The following is a 20,365-nucleotide window of genomic DNA, read 5'->3' as shown; positions in this document are numbered from 1 at the left end:
ATGAGGAAGACGATGATAAGACTCAAATACCTGATTGGAGCGACAACTTTAGTTTTTTGTCAGGGCAGGAACAGGTTGGCTCTGAGGACGACGGGTGTGATAACGCACAGGGTGATGATGATGAGGTCGGAGATCCCACTTACTGTCAACCCACAGTCAGCCAAGAGATGAGGTCAGCAGAGGAGGTGGAGGAAGATGCTAGTGACGACGAGGTCAGGTTGCGCCTTCCTGGACAGAGACGTAGTACTGGAAGCACGTCAACAACTGCATCCTCAAACACAACTCTGCCTCTCACCACAAGTCGTGGTGGCTCTTCAGGTCGCATGGGTGCTAAGCCTTGCATAGCCTGGGCATTTTTTCAGATCGATAAAGATGACCCAACTCGTGTTATCTGTAACATTTGTCAGCAAAAGCTAAGTAGAGGCCAAAAAATACATAGTTTGAGTACTTCATGCATGAACCGGCACATGGACATGAAGCATAAGTTGCAGTGGGAAGCTCAGTGTGCTACAATGCGGTCTAGCCGGCCGGGCCAACCACCGTCTGCCATATCTTGTGCATCCGCGGCCTCTTCATCCTCTGTGACTGGGGGGACAGCAGTCACACCTGTTTTGGGGCGCAGACCTGCCACCTCTTTACCCGCAACAGCCAGCGTGATTGGCAGGTCATCATTTTCTTTGGAGGTGGTAACACCAGCTGGTCTTGAGCGCTGTCCGACATCGATAGCACCACCTTTGGATCAAGGCAACCTAACATGTCCGCCTGCATCTTCCTCACAGACCGGCAGTTTGCCGGGGACACCCTTATCAACCCCGTCTAAGCACAATAGCCAGCCCTCGGTCCCTCAGATGTGGACAAGTAAAAGACCATTTCCTCCTAGCCATGAGAAAGCTAAGAGGTTGAATTTCACCATCTGCAAGCTCTTGGCTACAGAAATGCTGCCTTTCCGCCTGGTGGACACAGAGGATTTTCGAGACCTTATGTCCGTCGCAGTGCCCCAGTACCAGATGCCCAGTCGGCACTACTTCTCAAAGAAAGGTGTGCCTGCGCTCCACCAGCATGTCGCACACAACATCACCGCTTCTTTGAGAAACTCTGTGTGTGACAGGGTGCATTTCACCACAGACACTTGGACGAGTAGGCATGGACAGGGGCGTTACATGTCGCTGACTGGGCACTGGGTAACTATGGTGACAGCAGGACAAGGGGCTGCTGTCCAAGTCTTGCCGTCCCCACGAGTTGTGCGTCAATCCTCTTTATGTCAAAGTTCCACCACTGCTTCTGCCTCCTCAACCTCCTCTCGGTCTTCCACCTGCACCCAAAGCCTGTCTGGTCATGCCACAAGCTTTCTAACTGCGCAGAAGGGATCCTGCACACCTCCTTACTATGCTGGCAGTAGGGCTCAACGTCATCAGGCGGTTTTTACATTGAAATGTCTGGGAAATGTGAGTCACACAGCTGAGGAGTTGTGGTCAGCTCTGGAGAACCAATTTCATGAATGGTTGTCTCCACTGGACCTGAAACCAGGGAAGGCCGTGTGCGACAATGCTGCAAACCTGGGTGCGGCCCTTCGCCGGGGCAATGTCACACACGTGCCTTGTATGGCTCACGTGTTGAACCTGGTTGTCCAGCAATTTTTAGCCCACTATCCCAGACTAGATGGCCTTCTGCAGAGGGCACGGTCGCTGTGTGCTCACTTCCGCCGTTCGCATCCCGCAGCTCAGCGACTTACATCTCTACAGAAGTCGTTGGGCCTGCCACTTCACCGGCTAAAATGCGATGTGCCTACCCGGTGGAATTCAACTCTGCACATGTTGCAGCGACTGTGGCAGCACCGACAAGCCCTGGTGCAATACGTTCTGACGTATAGCCTGGGCCAACGAGATTCAGAGGTGGGGCAAATCACGCTGGAGGAGTGGTCTCAGATCAGGGACCTATGCACCCTTCTGCACAGTTTTGAAATGGCGACGAAGATGTTTAGTGCTGACGATGCCATTATCAGCATGACTATTCCGGTGATTTACATGCTGGAGCACATGTTAAACAGAATTCGGAGTCAGGTGGTGGCACAAGAGGAGGTGGAGGAAGTAGAGGAGGAGGAGTTGTATGCGGAAGGGCTAACATCTGCAAGGTCCAGACGGTCGGCAGCACCAAGGCTGCAGGCATGTGAGGGTGGGGGAGATGGTTTTACCAGGGCGCATGGTAGCAGCCAAACTAGTGAGGAAGGTGCAGGAGCCCAGGAAGAAGTGGAGGACGAACTGATGGAAGACTCATCATATGAGGGAGACCTTGATCACATTTCTGTTGTGCGAGGTTGGGGGGAGAGGACAGAGGAAGGAAGCATGATTGTTACCTCGCCACCAACACAACAGGGACTTGGTGCTCCTGGATGCGCAACACACATGAGTGCCTTCTTGCTGCACTACCTGCAACATGACCCTCGAATTGTGAGAATTAGAAATAATCCTGACTACTGGGTTGCCACACTGTTAGATCCCCGGTACAAAAGTAAATTTGCAGAAATTATTCCTGCCATAGAAAGGGATGCACGCATGCAGGAGTATCAGCAGAGACTGTTGCAGAATCTTACATGTGCTTTTCCACAAAATACCAGTGGTGCACGTAGTGAATCTCACAGTTCCAACTTGCCAACCGTGGGACCGTCAAGTGTTCAGCACTCAAACCGTGACAGAACCACAGTATCTGCTGGTAACATCAATTTTGCGGAATCATTTCACCACTTTTTTAGCCCATCCTTTGCAAGGCCACAGGAGACAAGAAGTCTGACACATAGTCAACGCCTAGAGACGATGGTACAGGAGTATCTCCAAGTAAACATTGAAGCCACGACTGTGTCACTGGACCCTTGCTCTTTTTGGGCTTCCATCTGGATAAATGGCCGGAGCTAGCCACTTACGCCTTGGAGATCTTGTCATGCCCCGCAGCCAGCGTTCTGTCTGAACGTGTGTTCAGCGCTGCTGGTGGTGTGCTGACAGATAAGCGCACGCGGCTCTCCACTGATAATGTAGACAGACTCACGTTCATAAAGATGAACAAATCATGGATCCGAAACGACTTTTCTACCCCTGTGTCATCCTGGGGAGAGTAAAAGCTTGATGATTGGTTAAAATCACCCTACCAACCGTTTTAAGCTTTCAAATTACTAATCATGTTTATCTGTATCTTGACTGGAAAATAATTTGGGCTTTGTAGCAGTGTGCAGCACTGATCCTATTAGGCCATCTATACTAAAGCTTCACCAGATTTAAAATTAAAAATAATTTTTAGCTGCATCTAGCCCGGAAAATAATTTTGGGGCTCCGAGATGCGCAAGGCACATAAGTGCCTTCTTGCTGCACTACCTGCAGCATGACCCTCATATTGTCAGAATTCGAAGTAATCATGACTACTGGGTTGCCACACTCTTAGATCCCCCAAACTTTTCGATCAACCTTTTCATTTTAATAAAGACCAAAAAAATGGTCATTTTTGAAATTATAAGCATTAGCAGGTTGTTAGAAACTGAAATCAAACAGTTTTCAACTCAAAACTTTATTCTAGGTGATGTTACATTTTCACATAGGACCCCTTGTTCGAAAGGAGCTTCTGAACTCTCTCGTCCATTGAATTTGTCAGGTTTTGGATGGTTTCTGCTTCAATTGTTTTGCATGAGGACAGAATACCCTCCCAGAGCTGTTGCTTAGATGTGAACTGCCTCCCGCCATCATAGACACTCCTTTTAATGATGCTCCAAAGGTTCTGAATGGGGTAGAGGTCAGGGGAGCATGGGGGTCACACCATAAGTTTGTCCCCTTTTATGCCCATATCAGCCAGAGATGCAGATGTTTTATGTGCAGCATGAGATGGTGCATTATCATGCAGAAAAATGATCTTGCTGTGAAATACACGGTTCTTCTTCTTGAACCATGGCAGGAAGTGCTGTTTGAGAAAATCCACATACATTATGGAGTTCATCTTTAGCGCCTTCAGGGATCCTAAAGGGGCCGACAATCTCTCTCCCCATGATTCCAGCCCAAAACATTACTCCACCTCCTCCTTGGCGCTGTAGCCGTGTTTGCGTGGGGTGTCCATCAACCAGCCATCCTCCACTCCATCCATCTGGACCATCGAGCGCTGCACGGCACTCATCCGTGAACAAAACAGTTTTGAAATCAGTCTTCATGTAATGTTTGGCCCACTGGAGCCGTTTCTGCTTGTGTGAAGTGGATAGAGGAGGTCGACAGGATGGCGCATGCACAGCTGCAAACCTCTGAAGGACCCTGCATCTTGTTGTTCGGGGGACGTTGGAGGCACAAGCAGCTTCAAAAACTTGTCTGCTGCTATGACAAGGCTTTTTTGCCGCTGCTCTTTCAACCTGACGTAATTGCCTGTAGGAAAGAGTCCTCAATTTGCCCTTATCAGCACGCACACGTGTGTACTGTGAATCAGCTACATACTTCTTGATTGCCAAGACACTTCATCCTGATCATCGCACAATGTTGATTGTAGTCATGCCTTGACCTAAACACTCCACAATTTGTTGCTTCTCAGCAGCCGACACATCCTTTTTCTTTCCCATTTTGGCAGAAAATGTAGGCTGCTTAATAATGTGAGAGAGCCTTCTTAAGTAGTCTTGCCTTTCATTGGACACACCTGCCAAACTAATTAGCACAGGTGTCTGCAATTGCTTACAGTGATATAAAGAGCCCTGACACACATCACCATCAATGAGTTTAACTGACAAACAAACAAATTCTTCCCTTATCACTCCTAAACACTTTTTGTATAATAATTTGGAACGCAGTGTACATGTGCTTTTCCACAAAACACCAGTGGTTCACGTAGTGAATCTTACAGTTCTAACTTGCCAACCGTGGTCTGTATGGAGTTGTTCAATAAAGGGCCCAAAATTAAGATAACATAGATGGGAGAGGTCTCTATGAATAGGAATTCCTAAGTATTTGATACCCTGTGAGGGCCAGGCAAAGGGAAAGTTGGACTGGATGGAATCCTATATGGATTTGGGGAGGGAGACATCGAGGGCCTCAGACTTCGCTGCATTGATTTTAAAATTTTACCATGTAACAAAGTGATCTATTTCAGCCATAACAGCATGGATGGATATATGTGATTGAGTGATATATACTAGGACATCATCAGCAAATAGAGAGCACTTGTACTCGGTGCCTCCCACCTCAATCCACCTAATATTGGGGTTATGGCGAATTGATGAGAGCAGGTGCTCCATCACTAGGATGTATAAGAGAGGGGACAGAGGACATCACTGCCTTGTCCCATTGGTGATTGTGAAAGGTGATGAAAATGTTCTGACGCACCCCCTGGGCCTTGGGACACCCGGAGCCGGACCCTTTTTGGTGGATGCTGGTGGTTGTAGTCTTCGTGGCGGCGACCCAGTTCCGTGGCTCAGGGCGGTCAAACCAGTGGCGGAACTATTTATGTGGTTTTCATGTTTAAATGTCCGACTACGCCACCCGTGGATTGCGGTCAGAGTGAACCGCCGCTACAGGGCAGACCACTGAGGCTGGTGTTGTGGGTTCAGCAGAGCGTAGCATAACTCCCCACGGGAGGAGTATAGCCTCAGGGCAGTGTATGCGGAGGATGGGGGTGATGGTGCAGGGCAGCAGCAGTAACGACACGGAGTCAGTGATGCAGTTCAGGGCCTTTACTCACAGTTCTTATTATCCAGACCACGTCTGCAGGTAACGGCTGCCCACGTCGTACTGTGCTCACCAGGTGAGGGGCTCAGACAACTCCCAGATAACTTTGGAGCACTTCACAGGACCCCCTTTGTGTGTCCTTTGTCTGGCCTTTCTTACCAACACTTCTGTCCGGCTGCCTCGGGCCTCCTCTTGGTAAACTTGGCGCCAGTTTCCCTGACCCTATGTGGTGCCTTCCTAGCGGGTGTAGCGAGGGGCTGCGCCACATAAAATGTCAGAGCCTCCGGTTTCTAGCTGAGGGTCGTTTCCTGCCTCCACTAGTTCGGGGACCGGTCTCCCCCTTTGGCCTGACCCCTCCACGCAGGTGGATTCGGGCGTGCAGTGGCGACTCGCCCGTCCGCACCCCTGGGATCCCTTCATTCCTCGTTCCTGGAGCCTTCTCCGCTCCTCTTCCTTCCTTCTCCCTCTTCCAGGCCTGGGCCTCTGTTACTAGGCCCGCCTCCGGAGCAGAGCTCATGCAGAGCCCCTGCTCCCTGCCACTTCTGCTCAGACTTCTCTGCACTGAACTAAGATGGTGCCCACCTTTTATACTCCCTTCTCAATGCACCCAGGAACTGCTTCCTCCCTGCTCCTGCACTACAGGGTTCCCCTTCCTCAGTGTTCCCTCCCCCCACTCCAGCCAGGGACAGGGACTGTCGTGCCCATCTCAGGGGCATATTGGTCGCCCTGCCCCACGGCAATGTGGTGTAATGCATGCAGGTGTCGGGTCCTGATCCACACTCCATCCTTACCTGAGAGTGAGATATCACACCTCTGGGTGAGGTGCAATACGTCTTTAGCAACCGAGCCCTCAGGGTGCTACAGTTCCATTTATCTTCAGCCTAGGTGACGTATTGCGATACAGGGCCGTGATTTTGGCTATAAAAGGGTCCCCTAGACCCCTACCCCAAGCTTTTTAAGAGAATCATATATGGCGTGTCAGGAGACTCTATGGAATGCTTTCTCAGCATCCAACGAGAGTATCTAATTACAAATTTTTAACTGCATCTAGCCCAGGAAATACTTTGTGCCTAGTAGCAGTGTCTGCTAGTAAGCGGATTATCCCGGCTGTTAAGCAAGCTGCACCACCTGTAGTTTAGACACTTAATTTTTTCAAAGGAAATGCTTCGGGACCACGGGATACTCAGTGAAGAGCATCAGGAGGCACCCCAAGGCATAGGGGCTGGGACTGGCAGTAGGATGCCTTGCGGTGGACAGCCGAGCTCGATCCTTATAAAAGCTTTTTAACTGCAGCAGCTTTAGTGGACGCTACTGGAGCTGGAATTACCGCGGCTGCTGGCATGAGACTTGCCCTCCAATAGATCCTTGTAAATGGATTTAAAGTGTATTCATTCAAATTAGAGAGACAATTTAAATTAAAAAGCTTAGAGCTGCCTCCACCACAGGGGGGCTCGCTCGACCCACCAGCGGACAGGCACCAGTATTGGGAGAGGGGGGCTGGCCGTCAGGGTTCACCGCGGCTCTGGCACAAACCCGGCGACACGGAGGTGGCACGGGCAGGAGCGGACTGGCCGTGTCGGCTTCTCACTTTTTGGATTTTAGAAGGGCATGACATGCCTATATCTGTGTCTCCCCCTCCTTTTACTCCTCCACCTCTTTTCTTTTCGCATGACTATATGTACTTGTCACTTTTCCATGTGTTAGTTATGTCTTCTGAGCAGTTTGTCAGCTTTTGGACACCTTTGAAGGTGTTTTCTATGTGTTTCTATGTGTTTTTGTTTGCCTGCCATTGGTTTTAACGGTGTTCGAAGGTGTTCGACGAACAGTTCGGCGAACACACGGGTGTTCGACGAACCGAACCGAACTCGAACACTACGGGGGTGGCTCAACACTAGTTAAGAGGGCCGCCAAATAGCGATGAGCGAGTATGTTCTGTTAACCCTTTCGGCGAGTATGCTCGGGCCGAGCTCCGAGTATTTACAGCTGTTCGGTGATATGGTTGAATCGCTCCCGTGTGCATGATTTGCGACTGTTTGACAACTTTAATACATGTGAGGAATGTGTAAGAAATAGACATTCCTTACATGTATTAAAGCTGTCAAACAGTCGCAAATCATGCACACGGGAGCGATTCAAACATATCACCGAGCAGCTGTAACTACTCGGTGCTCGACCCGAACATACTCGCCGAAAGGGTTAACAGAACATACTCGCTCATCACTACCGCCAAACAGTCCGAGCACTGCGTTCTGATCTCGCCCCGATTTATACGGCCATTTGACTGCTCCCTTACAGCATTTTTGCAGAGTTTTTTACCAATTCTAATAAATGGGAAAAAAACTCATGAAAAATGCATCAAAAATGCGCAATTTTACACAGCGTTTTCCTACAAAGTTACATATTTTTGATGCAGAAATGTCTGCAGCAAATACTTATCGTGTGCACGTACCTTAAAGGATTTTTCTTTGGTTAGACAACCCTTTAAAGATTGGAAAAAAAACTGCTTTATATACCCTATTTGAAAATTCTGGATTAATAGAATGCGGTTCTGTATTCAAGAATCTCATCTCTTGACCAGAAAGGATAATGGTTACAAAGACAATCTCTTTCTCCGGAGGACCCAACATGTCCTTCATTAAACAGATAAGCTATTGATTTGAATGGGTATTGTGTAATTTCCAATGTCCCCTGAGGTGGCACTGCAGGGAAAATGAACAGTTTACTGTCAGATCTCTCTATACATTACATTATTATTATATTATATAATACACAATATATATGTGTTGACAGATTGGGACAAGTTTGTCTGGATCAAAGTTTATCCCCCCCCACCCTCTGGGAAGTAACATGCACACTTAGATATGTTGAAAGTTCATGTTTATGGGGAAATGGCAGGATCAAAGTTGTCGCCCAAATGATTGTGGAAATGATCCAATAATAACATGAATGGCTGTGGAGAGGATAAAGTTCCTCTTGGTCACCCTTCAAATCCATCAGCAAACAAAAAGCGGCTATTTAAGATAGTTGGAGTCTATAGGGCAGCTGTGGGGAATGTGAGATTAGCGGCAGACGTATCCCAATAATAGCGGAAATGATCTTATATGATTCTATAATGCAATTACTCAATGTATTATCTAAATGAGCTCTAAAGATTGAGTTTCAGTATAAATCATACTTATATCTCAAATGGCAACTAACAACTAACACAAGGCAGAGCAATTGCAGTTGTATTACTTGTCCAAAACCAAAGTGCAACAGGTTCCAATCAGCACAAACGACATATGAGCATGACGGACAGGCTCGGACTGGCCCACGGGGGAACCGGAGAATCCTCCGGTAGGCCCCCCGTGAAGGAGTGCTAATGAATAGTGCTATTACACTTGATTCACAATTTGCAGACAAAGGTATAATCTAATAATTCATTAAGCAAGCTAGACAAATTACTATTACGTGAAGTGAAAGTTAATTTGGGTTCTAGGGTCAGAGTATTTTTCCATGTAGTTGGACAGTGGGTCCCCAGAATCAATGTTACTGGCGGGCCTTTGCCACCCCAGTCTGACACTGATTACGGACACAGAAGGGGAGGTGTCACTAGATCTCTAGGTTTGATGATCGTGGTTTCATTTGATGACATGACATGAGATAAACAGCACTCTAGTCCAGTGTTTCCCAATCTCCAGTCCTCGCGGCCCCCAACAGATCGAGTTTTCAGTATTTCCTTAGTACAGGTGATGGAATTATTATCAAGGCAATAGATATTTCCACAAGTTCTCTCACCTGTGCAATGCTGGGGAAATCCTGAAAAGATGATCTGTGGGGGGCGCAGTGAGGACTGGAATTTCAGAAACACCACTAGATTTTAATGCAGTCTGGTTTCAAAATTAAAGGGCCATTTAGATTTCGGCCCATTATTGAGCATTGATTGACGCTCCTTTATTACGATCTTTCTTTCTCCATATAGCATCATGTTGTCGAGAACACATCCTCTGCTACACGGGGAGATGTGCTGCCGACAACGATGATTCTTATGTCTGCAGAAATGGTCCAATCACCCAGCAGATGAGTATCTTGCTTGTTCCTCGAGTAATTGGAGTAAAAGTAATTGGAAGCTAATGTTCTTATGAATGATCACTCACCGATTATTGGCCCTCTAAAAAGGGCCCCAATACTGCAACATTGCATTGATTTGGAGCAATAGTGCCCATTCTTCTGTAATGAGAACATCAAAGCCAAAAGACCCACCCCGTCTTTTAATCTTCTCATACCAGGCAGCCTGAGGAAAGGGATATTATTGATCCCAAATGATGTGGTGCTACAGTATTACTATTGACATGCCTTGTCTTAAATGAAAAAATCTACAAAGGAACCTGTCAAGTAAAAAAAAAAAACGCTATTATCCTGCAGATATGCTGTTAATCTGCAGGTTCTGAACCTGCCCGGTGTCGGCAATGAGAGCCCCGCTGCCAGGAGGAAATTAACTTTATTCCCCTCGGCAGCCTTCAGCATTCAGTCACTGAAGTGGCGTCAGCACGGGTTCAGTCATTGCTCTGTGTATAAAGAGCGGCGGCTGAAACCACACCCCCAGAACTGACTGACAGCCAGCCCTAATGATGAGCTGCTGTCAGTCAGAGCCGGGGCGCTGTTACAGCCGCTGCTCTCTATACACGGAGCAGTGACTGAACCCGCGCTGGCACCACCCCTGTAACCGGACGCTGAACACTGCCAAGGGGAATAAAGTTAATTTCCTCCTGGCAGCGGGGGTCTAAGTGCAGGCGCCGGGCAGGTTCAGAACGCTATTAACCTGCAGATTAACCCTTTATCTGCAGATTAATAGCATTTATTCACATGACAGGTTCCCTTTAAAGTTCTGAAGTGCTGTTCCTTCTAGTGAGGACCCAGTAACACTAAAACAACTTAACAGAGGCCCATGTGGCCATTGGATAGATTGCTTATACATGACTTGTGCCACGACAGCTACGACAGATCCATTTTGGAGTAGATTCCAATACTGGCAGATTAAGTTGACTTATAATTGGTTCATCAGGGTAACTCTATAGTCTTTGTGGCACCCTGCTGTGCACAGGTACCACAGGACCCAGGGTGCATGGACGGACTTCTCCACAAGAGGCCCTCATTACATACAAACACCTCCACCCTTCCACCTCATACCACCAGAGGGAGCCCATTAGGGATATATATATGGAGGGTGGAGCCAGGCAGCTCAGTTAGTTGTTCAGACAGAGAGAGTCTGAGAGCGTGCTGACGCTGAGAGCAGCGAAGAAGCAGCGCGTCTGCTGCTGAGTTCTGAGGGCCCCGAGTGTGGCCGACGGCAAGAGGACAGAAGAAGGTCAGTTGAGTAGAGCAGTCAGTGAAGACAGTCTGGGAGCAGAGTCTCCTTAGGAGCTCTGCCCCACAAGTGGGGCCCAGTGCTAGCGGCCCAGGAGGGGAGCAGAGGAGGAAGGCTCCGTTCTATTGAAGGGATCCCAGGTGGTATGGCGAGTGCAGGACGGCACCCGTACGCTCCGAATCTGTCAGGAGACAGAGGAATCAGGCTGCAAGAAGGGAACCGGCCCCTGGACCAGCCGTGTTACTCCAGGTCTCGGCTGGAAAAACCGGAGGCTTCTGGCTTTTATAGTGCAGTTGCCGCAGCCTCATCTTAGTCTCCGTGAGGGTCAAGCAGGTCCGGGAACTCCAAGTTGCCCAGAGGGACTTCAGAGCACCCGAGCGGGACTGTGAGTGGGGAAGCGCAGGGCAGGAGGGAGAAGACCCAGCGAAGTCGGTCTAGAGAGGAACATAAGAAAGCGGGCTTCCGTCAGGTGCTCTTAACCTACCTGAGGAAGAGCTGAATCCCCGGTCTGGTGAACGCAGCGCGACGTGGGAGGCTGGCACCCGCGCAGTGTATCAGTGGAAAGTACATGAGAACTGTGAGTAAAGACTCGGATGACTGCACCGCACTGCCTCCGTCCATTCTTTCAGCTGCGCATCTTTCCCCCTGCACTACAACGCCCAGCACAACCAGAGATATCTACACTGCCCTGGAGCTAGCTCTTCCTGTGGAGAGCCACATCATCCCTGCTGCAGTAACATCAGCTTCAGAGGACTGCTCCGCAGCGGCGGCTCCCTTTGGCCGCATTCCACAGGTGGCGTCACAAACTTTATAAATCCCCTATAAATAGAAAACCCCCCCTTTTTATTGACCGCCCTGGGTCATGGACCGGGCCAGCCGCTGTGATATCTCCCACCAGCATCCATAGAGGCCCGGCTGCCGAGTACCCCACGGCCCAGGGGGCGCATCATCTTCACCTTTCTTGCAGTCAAGCAAATTATCACAATGTGAACAGAGCCTATTTTGTTTTACACAGCAGCCGAAATAATATATTCCTGCAATTTACTGCAGCCTATACTCTGCAAAGACACGCAACTATATAAAACAGTCAACATCCTGCTGATATACTGGTAAGCAAGGCCGTGGTACCGTATCAGGCGATCAGATCAGTCCTTCTGTAAGTGGGATCAGTTTTCTTTATTGCAATATATTATTGAATTGCAGGTACCCTCTACAAGATCCATAAACAGCACTGTACTTCTATGTCAGAAAAACAAAATTCTACTGTGCCTTGTCTTTGCTGATATTCTGAATTTCAGAAATGAAAAAAGCTGTACAATGAGTCATAGTCTACTTCAGACCTGTTAGATCCTTATTATTATGACACATAGGGGGCACTGGGCTGTAAGATGAATTGTGGCCACCTGTGACGGAGGCCCAGAGGAGAAGGAGAGGGCCAGATGTGCAGAATCCTCACACATGTGCAAGGAGATACTTACAGGTATATGAACCCTCAGCATCCTCCGCTTCTGGCTGCTGGTCTTTTTGGAAAGCTCCTTCTTCTTCTTGGTATCCATGGCTGTGCTTCCCATTCTTTGATCGATCCCCACAGAACTTGTCGCTGTTCCTGATGCCAGCACAGATGTGGAGCACAACCAGAGTCCAGCAAATGCCAGAGCGAGAGATTCCAGGTGACTAGTTGGAGCTCAACCAGCAGAGAAGTCCATAACCCTTGATGTTGGAGAATGCAATCATGTTGGCTGCAGCTCACGCCCCTCTGTGGGGTAAGTGGACCTCACCCTGGCCAGTTGTGAGAGTTTATGGAATAAGCAGCCCTGGGGGATCAGCATGCACTAATCAGCTCAGGACTGTCACTTCCACTGTGTACAAATCAGCAGCACAGCCCTGCAAATCCGTCCCTCTCGCTGAGGGGTGGTGCCACACATTTCCTACATCTGACAGGAGCCAAAACACACAGCTCAGCCATGAGCTCCACTCACACAGGAAGTGAATGCAAGTTTCATATCTGTAGACGCAGAAGGCAGCAGCCTGGGATCACAGTTTATTACAATGCACTTCCAGTAATGAATATCTTCCATCTACTGCGTCACCGTATACTCCAGCACAATCCCTTCTGCTTTAACCCTATAGTTTCCTTTGTGCTGCAGCAACATGGGCGCTGAGATCACCTTGCAAGTCAATATGAGGCCGGACAGGGATATAATCATTAAAGAAGAGATTTACCTGGATTGTTTTAAATTTAAAACCGAGTACATCCTTCAATTACCATTCATTCACTGATTCTGGAACAGTTTTTCTTTTTCTTCTATGCCCCTCGGTTCCAAAGTTATTCCCCCCAGGTAATAATGGTGCAAATTTTCCCTTTAACTAACTGGGCGTGTACCACAAAACATCACTGGGGCGCGGCCGTGTTTTGATTGGCCAGCATCCAGGATAACTTCTGTGGTACACGCCCAGTTAGTTGAAGAAAAAATGTGCATCTTTATTACCAGAGGGGACATAACATTGGATAGGAGGGGCGCAGAGGAAAAAAAAAAAGTGCTATCCAGAATCAGAGGAGCAGCTCCAGTTAGAGGAGGTGCTCAGTTTAAATTTAAAAAATCCAGTGAAAAATCATCTTTAAAGGGACTCTGTCAGCACAGAATGACTGTTCAAACTAATTCCCTCCGCTTGGGTCAGTCATTTATACACATCCTTCCCAGCTGCTTGTATCCCCCTGTATCTTCACCCTCTCTCCTTTGATTGACAGCTCTGACTTCATAGCACCAGAGAAGGATGAAGATAGAAGGAAACCAAGCAGGTGGGAAGGTGTATATAAATGATTGGCCCTGCCGTGAATCTCTGAGCACCTGTGCTTGGTTTGAACTGTCATTCTCTGCTGACAGAGTTCCTTTAATCACCCCTGTATCCTCCTGTGTAGCCGAGGCAGCCACCACACAGTGATGTCACAGCGCATAGATAAACACAATGATGTCACATTATAGAGATATTAAATACCGTGATGTCACAGTAGATGGATAATAAACACAACAATGTGACAAAATGAAGATAATTAACAGTGATGTCACAGTGCACAGGTAATAAACACAGTGATGTCACAGTGCACGGATAATAAGCAGTGATATCACAGTACAGGGATAATACACACAGTGATGTCACAGTACAGGGATAATACACACAGTGATGTCACAGTACAGGGATAATACATACAGTGATGTCACAGTACAGGGATAATACACACAGTGATGTCACAGTACAGGGATAATACACACAGTGATGTCACAGTACAGGGATAATACATACAGTGATGTCACAGTACAGGGATAATACACACAGTGATGTCACAGTACAGGGATAATACATACAGTGATGTCACAGTACAGGGATAATACACACAGTGATGTCACAGTACAGGGATAATACACACAGTGATGTCACAGTACAGGGATAATACATACAGTGATGTCACAGTACAGGGATAATACACACAGTGATGTCACAGTACAGGGATAATACATACAGTGATGTCACAGTACAGGGATAATACACACAGTGATGTCACAGTACAGGGATAATACACACAGTGATGTCACAGTACAGGGATAATACATACAGTGATGTCACAGTACAGGGATAATACACACAGTGATGTCACAGTACAGGGATAATACACACAGTGATGTCACAGTACAGGGATAATACACAGTGATGTCACAGTGCACGGATAATAAACAGTGATATCACAGTACAGGGATAATACACACAGTGATGTCACAGTACAGGGATAATACACACAGTGATGTCACAGTACAGGGATAATACATACAGTGATGTCACAGTACAGGGATAATACACACAGTGATGTCACAGTACAGGGATAATACACACAGTGATGTCACAGTGCACAGATAATAAATACAGTGCTGTCACAGTACAGGGATAATACACACAGTGATGTTACAGTACAGGGATAATAAACACAGTGATGTCACAGCACAGGGATAATACATACAGTGATGTCACAGTACGGGGATAATACACACAGTGATGTCACAGTACAGGGATAATACACAGTGATGTCACAGTGCACAGATAATAAATACAGTGATGTCACAATATAGAGATATTAAATACTGTGATGTCACAGTTGATGGATAATAAACAACACTATGACAATATGGAAATAATAAACATAGTGGTGTCAGAGTACAGAGACAATAATCTCTGTGAAGTCATAAGGAAGATGTCACAGTGTATGAGAAAACAGGATGTTGCACAAAGCAATGTAAGAAAACAGGAAAAGTAAATACTGATGTCACAGTTCAAAGAAAATTGAAAGTTATAAGGACAGGGTTATTTTTTCACAGTGATGTCACAGTATTGGAATAATGCACACAGTGACGTCACAGAACAGGGATCATAAACAGTGATGTCACACCTGATGCCTTAGAGCAGACCTGGGCAAAGTGCGGCCCGCGGGCCACATGCGGCCCTCTGGCTGTTCCAGTCCGGCCCGTGGACCAAGACTTCCAAGGGGCTGATAACAGTGGCCCACGGGCCGCACTATGCCCTTCCCAGCTCACACACATGCCGTCACTGCCCGCCCACACGCCGTCACCGCTGTCTCAATCCGCGGTCTCAATCCGCTGTGAATGCATTGGTGGAGGAGGGGCCGCTACCTCGCTCTTCCATCAATCAGCGTTAGAAACAGCTGACGCGATGGCGTCAGCCTGTGCACTGCGGAGAGTCAGTGCTTCTCAGACAGGAGCGCCAGGGGAACAGGGAGTGAGGTAAGTATATGCTGGACATAGGGGGGGCTTTAATGATGGACACAGGGGGGGCACTCTCATGCTGGACGAAGGGGGGGCTTTAATGCTAGACACAGGGGGGGTACTCTCAGGCTGAACACAGGGGGGCTCTCATGCTGGACACAGGGAGGCTCTCATGCTGGACACAGGGGGGGCTCTCATGCTGGACACAGGGGGGCTCTCTCATGCTGGACACAGAGGGGCTCTCATGCTGGACACAGGAGGGGCTGTCATGCTGGACACAGGGGGGCTGTCATGCTGGACACTGGGGAGGGCTGTCAGGCTGGACACTGGGGAGGGCTGTCATGCTGGAGACACTGGGGGGCTCTCATGCTGGACAATAAGGAGGGCTGTCATGCTGGACACAGGGGTGCTCTCATACTGGAAACTGGGGGGCTTTAATGCTGGACACAGGGGGGGGTACTCTCAGGCTGAACACAGGGGGGCTCTCATGCTGGACACAGGGAGGCTCTCATGCTGGACACAGGGGGGGCTCTCATGCTGGACACAGGGGGGCTCTCTCATGCTGGACACAGAGGGGCTCTCATGCTGGACACAGGAGGGGCTGTCATGCTGGACACAGGGGGGGCTGTCATGCTGGACACTGGGGAGGGCTGTCAGGCTGGACACTGGGGAGGGCTGTCATGCTGGAGACACTGGGGGGCTCTCATGCTGGACAATAAGGAGGGCTGTCATGCTGGACACAGGGGTGCTCTCATACTGGAAACTGGGGGGCTTTAATGCTGGGCACTGGGAGGCTTTAATGCTGGACACTAAGGAGGGCTGTCATACTGGAAACTAGGGAGGGCTGTCATGCTGGACACTGGGGAGGGCTGTCATGCTGGACACTGGGGAGGCTCTTGGGCTCTCATACTGGACATGAGGGGGCTGTGTGAGGCTCATGCTGGACATGAGGGGGCTGTGTGGGGCTCATGCTGGACACGGGAGGGATGTGTGGGGCTCATGCTGGACACGGGAGGGATGTGTGGGGCTCATGCTGGCCACGGGGGTGCTGTGTGGGGCTCATGCTGGACATGGGGGGGCTGTGTGGGGCTCATGCTGGACACAGTGGGGCTGTGTGGGGCTCATGCTGAACACGGCGGGGCTGTGTGGGGCTCATGCTGAACATGGGGGGGCTGTGTGGGGCTCATGCTGGCCTTGTGGGGCTGTGTGGGACTCATAATGGACATGGGGGGCTGTGTAGGGCTCATGCTGTATATAGAGAGGCTGTGTGGGGGCTCAAGCTGTATATAGGGGGATGTCAGCACACTTAATTCTGCTCAATATTAAGTTACACAATTCATATTTATGTAATCATTAATAATAATAATAATTAGAATTAATATGTTAATATTAATATTGAGCAGAATTAATTTCAGCCTATTGGTTCGGCCCTCCCCAACAGTCACAGTCTCTCATGTGGCCCCTCGGGAAAATTAATTGCCCACCGCTGCCTTAGAGCTTTAGTGATGTCATCACATTCAGATTATAAACTACACATCATAATACGAAAATCATTTTGCAGTGATAGCACAATATAGAGATATGAAACATAGCATCATAAAAATACAAGGATAATGCCCAAAGTGTGGTCACCGAGCAAGGAACAATAAATAATAAACAAAGTGATTACAGCTAAGGATTAAGGATCTCAGTGATGTCATAGCATATTGATAATAAATATTGGTAACTGCTTTATGCAGCCATTGAATCCCATCACGGCCTAAATGTGTTTGCAATTTTTAAACAAAGGGGTCTCTGACAGTGAAAGGTTGAAAAATAGGAAACTAATCGTAATGGGAACTCATTGTGATTGAATAGACTGGTTGTAAAGTTTTCCTAAAATTAATGGTCTTTAAAATAACATATCGGACGGATCGGATTTATAACTATTTATGATTTTTACCAACTTTATCAATATCCATGTATTTTACCTTTCCCTCCTACAATCTGTGAGATAACTCTACACTATTAATGCCTCCACTTAGGGGAACTGAAGGGAACCTGCTTACAGTATTTGCATCACAACTACAGATTATCTCTGAGTCTGGAGAGATCATGAGGATTATTGCAACTCATCGGAATAAATACGTCTGCATTTTCTCTGCCGAGGACACTGCTTGCGCAATAGCAAATCCTTCCAGTTTGAACGTGCACATTTTGATGCTGCCAGTATGTGGCGCTGCAGAGAATATGTTTTATTTACTGTCATGATTTTTTCTGCTCATCATCCTTAACCCAGTCACCACCAAAGAGGTGTTTGGTTATGCAGACACGGTATTTAGTAAACCATTAAGGAAAAATATGGTTATACAGGTTATCTTCTTTTACTGCATTTCCTTTTAGCAGGTGATAGGGGTTCTACATGTGTTAGAAAACAAAGCTTTGAATATCATAGTATGCATAGTCATACTTAAGTAAAGTAGGTTGTCCATCTTTGTGAGCAAGTTTTTTTCTCACTTAAATGCATGTAATTGGGGCTAAAAATCTGTTTTGCAATTGTATTCAGGTGTGGATTAGAGCAAAAAATTATATAATGAGGGTACTCTGGCCTCCATACTCCATATCGCCACTCCATATCATATGGAGAGGTAAAGATGAATTATTTTTTTCTCTATAAAGTGAATGGAATTGGGGTGGGAGAGAGGACATGACATTATATGAAACTGAGGGAGGGGGGCAGCTAAAGAAGACATGGCATAAAGATTTTGTTATGTCTATGAGTTTGTTTTGGTGCTGTGCAACCTGTGGAAAGCAATAAAAACTGCACATATTTGGAGCAAAACTGCATTGCCTGTGTGACCCCTACCTAAGGCCTAATGCCTACCAGAGTGAGTGAATCCCTACAGGGAGCAAATAATTATAATGAATTGGGGGGTATGTAGTTATAATGAATTGGGGGGTATGTAGTTATAATGAATTGGGGGGTATGTAGTTATAATGAATTGTTGAGGTATGTAATTCTAATGAATTGGGGAGGAATGTAATTCTAATGATTTGGGGATGTAATTATAATTAATTGTGGGGTATATAATTATAATTAATTGTGGGGTATGTAATTCTAATGAATTGGGGGTATGTAATTGACGCGCCCCCTGGGCCATGTTTGGGGAATACTCGGAGCCGGATCCGTTGGGGGTGGTAGTCCTCGTGGCGGTGACCCGGTCCGTGCCCAGGGTGTCAAACTAAGTGGCGATGTTTTTAGTGGCAGATGTGATATTGTTCGACTACGCCACCCGTTGAATGCGGTTATGAAACCGCCGCTGCAGGGCAGACCGCTGAGGCCGGTGGTACGGTTGTGCAGCTTGGATAGTATAACCCCCAACGGGAGGGGTACGGCCTCAGGGCAGCGGACGTGGATGATGGGGATGGTAGAATTGCACGCAGGCACCAGGAACCACTCAGAGACGGTGCGGTGTAGTTCAGGGTCTTTACTGGTGACAAAGATAGACCCTCCCGGGAGTACTGGCTAGCGGTCGGGGTCTGGTCAGTCCGTGAGCAGACAGGATCTCCCCTGGCCAGGCGGAGTTGTAGGCCTCCCCAACTAACTGTACTCTTCTTGGCTACCTTGCTAGAAGCGGGTAAAAGTAGCCCACGTCCCTGAGTGTACCGTGTGGTGCTCACCCGTATGGCCGGTGACTCGGGGCCTTCTGGTAGCCTCCGCTGCACGACGGCGGTGCTGGTCCCTTGCGTGTGACCGTGCCTTCGGGTTTCTTGGCCAGAGGACTTGAAATCCCCTGCCGGTCGGTTTCTGCTGCTGGGTATGGAACAGTCCCCACAGCCTCGGACTCCGTGTCCGGTGAGATCTTTTCAGTCAGGACGAGCTCTACAGCTTCCAGTCTCTGACCTCTTTTATCACTGCTCCCACAGAGCTCCTGTTGTCACTTTCCCTGCAACTGCTCCACACCAGACCAGACTGTGTCTCTGTCTCTGTCTGTGTTCTTTTCTAACCCTACCTCAGCCCCAGTTTATATAGGGGAAGTGCTTCCCCTCCCAGGACTGGGCAGGAGGTGTGGCATGCTTAGGATTCCTGACCAGGAGACCTCCCACCTGCTCACAGACGTAATATTGCTATTACTGTGGTAACCAGACCCCTGGGGTTCCACATAATTATAATTAATTGGGGGGTATGTAATTCTAATGAATTGGGGGTATGTAATCATAATGAATTGGGGGGTATGTAATTCTAATGAATTGGGGGTATGTAATTATGATTAATTGGGGGGTATGTAATTATAATGAATTGCGGGTATGTAATCATAATTAATTGGGGGTATGTAATTCTAATGAATTGGGGGTATGTAATCATAATTAATTGGGGGGTATGTAATTCTAATGAATTGGGGGTATGTAATCATAATTAATTGGGAGGTATGTAATTCTAATGAATTGGGGGTATGTGATTCTAATCAAATGGGGTATGTAATTATAATTAATTGGGGGGTATGTAATTCTAATGAATTGGGGGTATGTAATTATAATTAATTGGGGGGTATGTAATTCTAATGAATTGGGGGTATGTAATCATAATG

The 20,365-nt window shown here is 47.8% G+C and overlaps 1 protein-coding gene across 1 annotated transcript in view; it reads right to left on the bottom strand.

The window, feature by feature from the left end:
• Window positions 1–12,941, bottom strand: part of PRKAG2 (protein kinase AMP-activated non-catalytic subunit gamma 2) — a 389,933-nt gene extending 376,992 nt beyond the window's left edge. The window contains exon 1 of the mRNA XM_073677718.1: window positions 12,504–12,941. Coding sequence (XP_073533819.1) covers window positions 12,504–12,596 — 93 coding nt within the window. The 5' untranslated portion in view covers window positions 12,597–12,941. The remainder of the gene's footprint in view (window positions 1–12,503) is intronic.
• Between the last annotated feature and the right edge of the window lie 7,424 nt (window positions 12,942–20,365).

Source organism: Phyllobates terribilis, unplaced genomic scaffold (genome assembly GCF_046119375.1).
Source record: "Phyllobates terribilis strain yellow unplaced genomic scaffold, ASM4611937v1 Scaffold_4__5_contigs__length_816908805, whole genome shotgun sequence".
NCBI classification, from domain to species: Eukaryota; Metazoa; Chordata; class Amphibia; order Anura; family Dendrobatidae; genus Phyllobates; species Phyllobates terribilis.
Note: the sequence above shows the minus strand (reverse complement) of the source record. Positions and strands in the feature narration are given on the sequence as shown.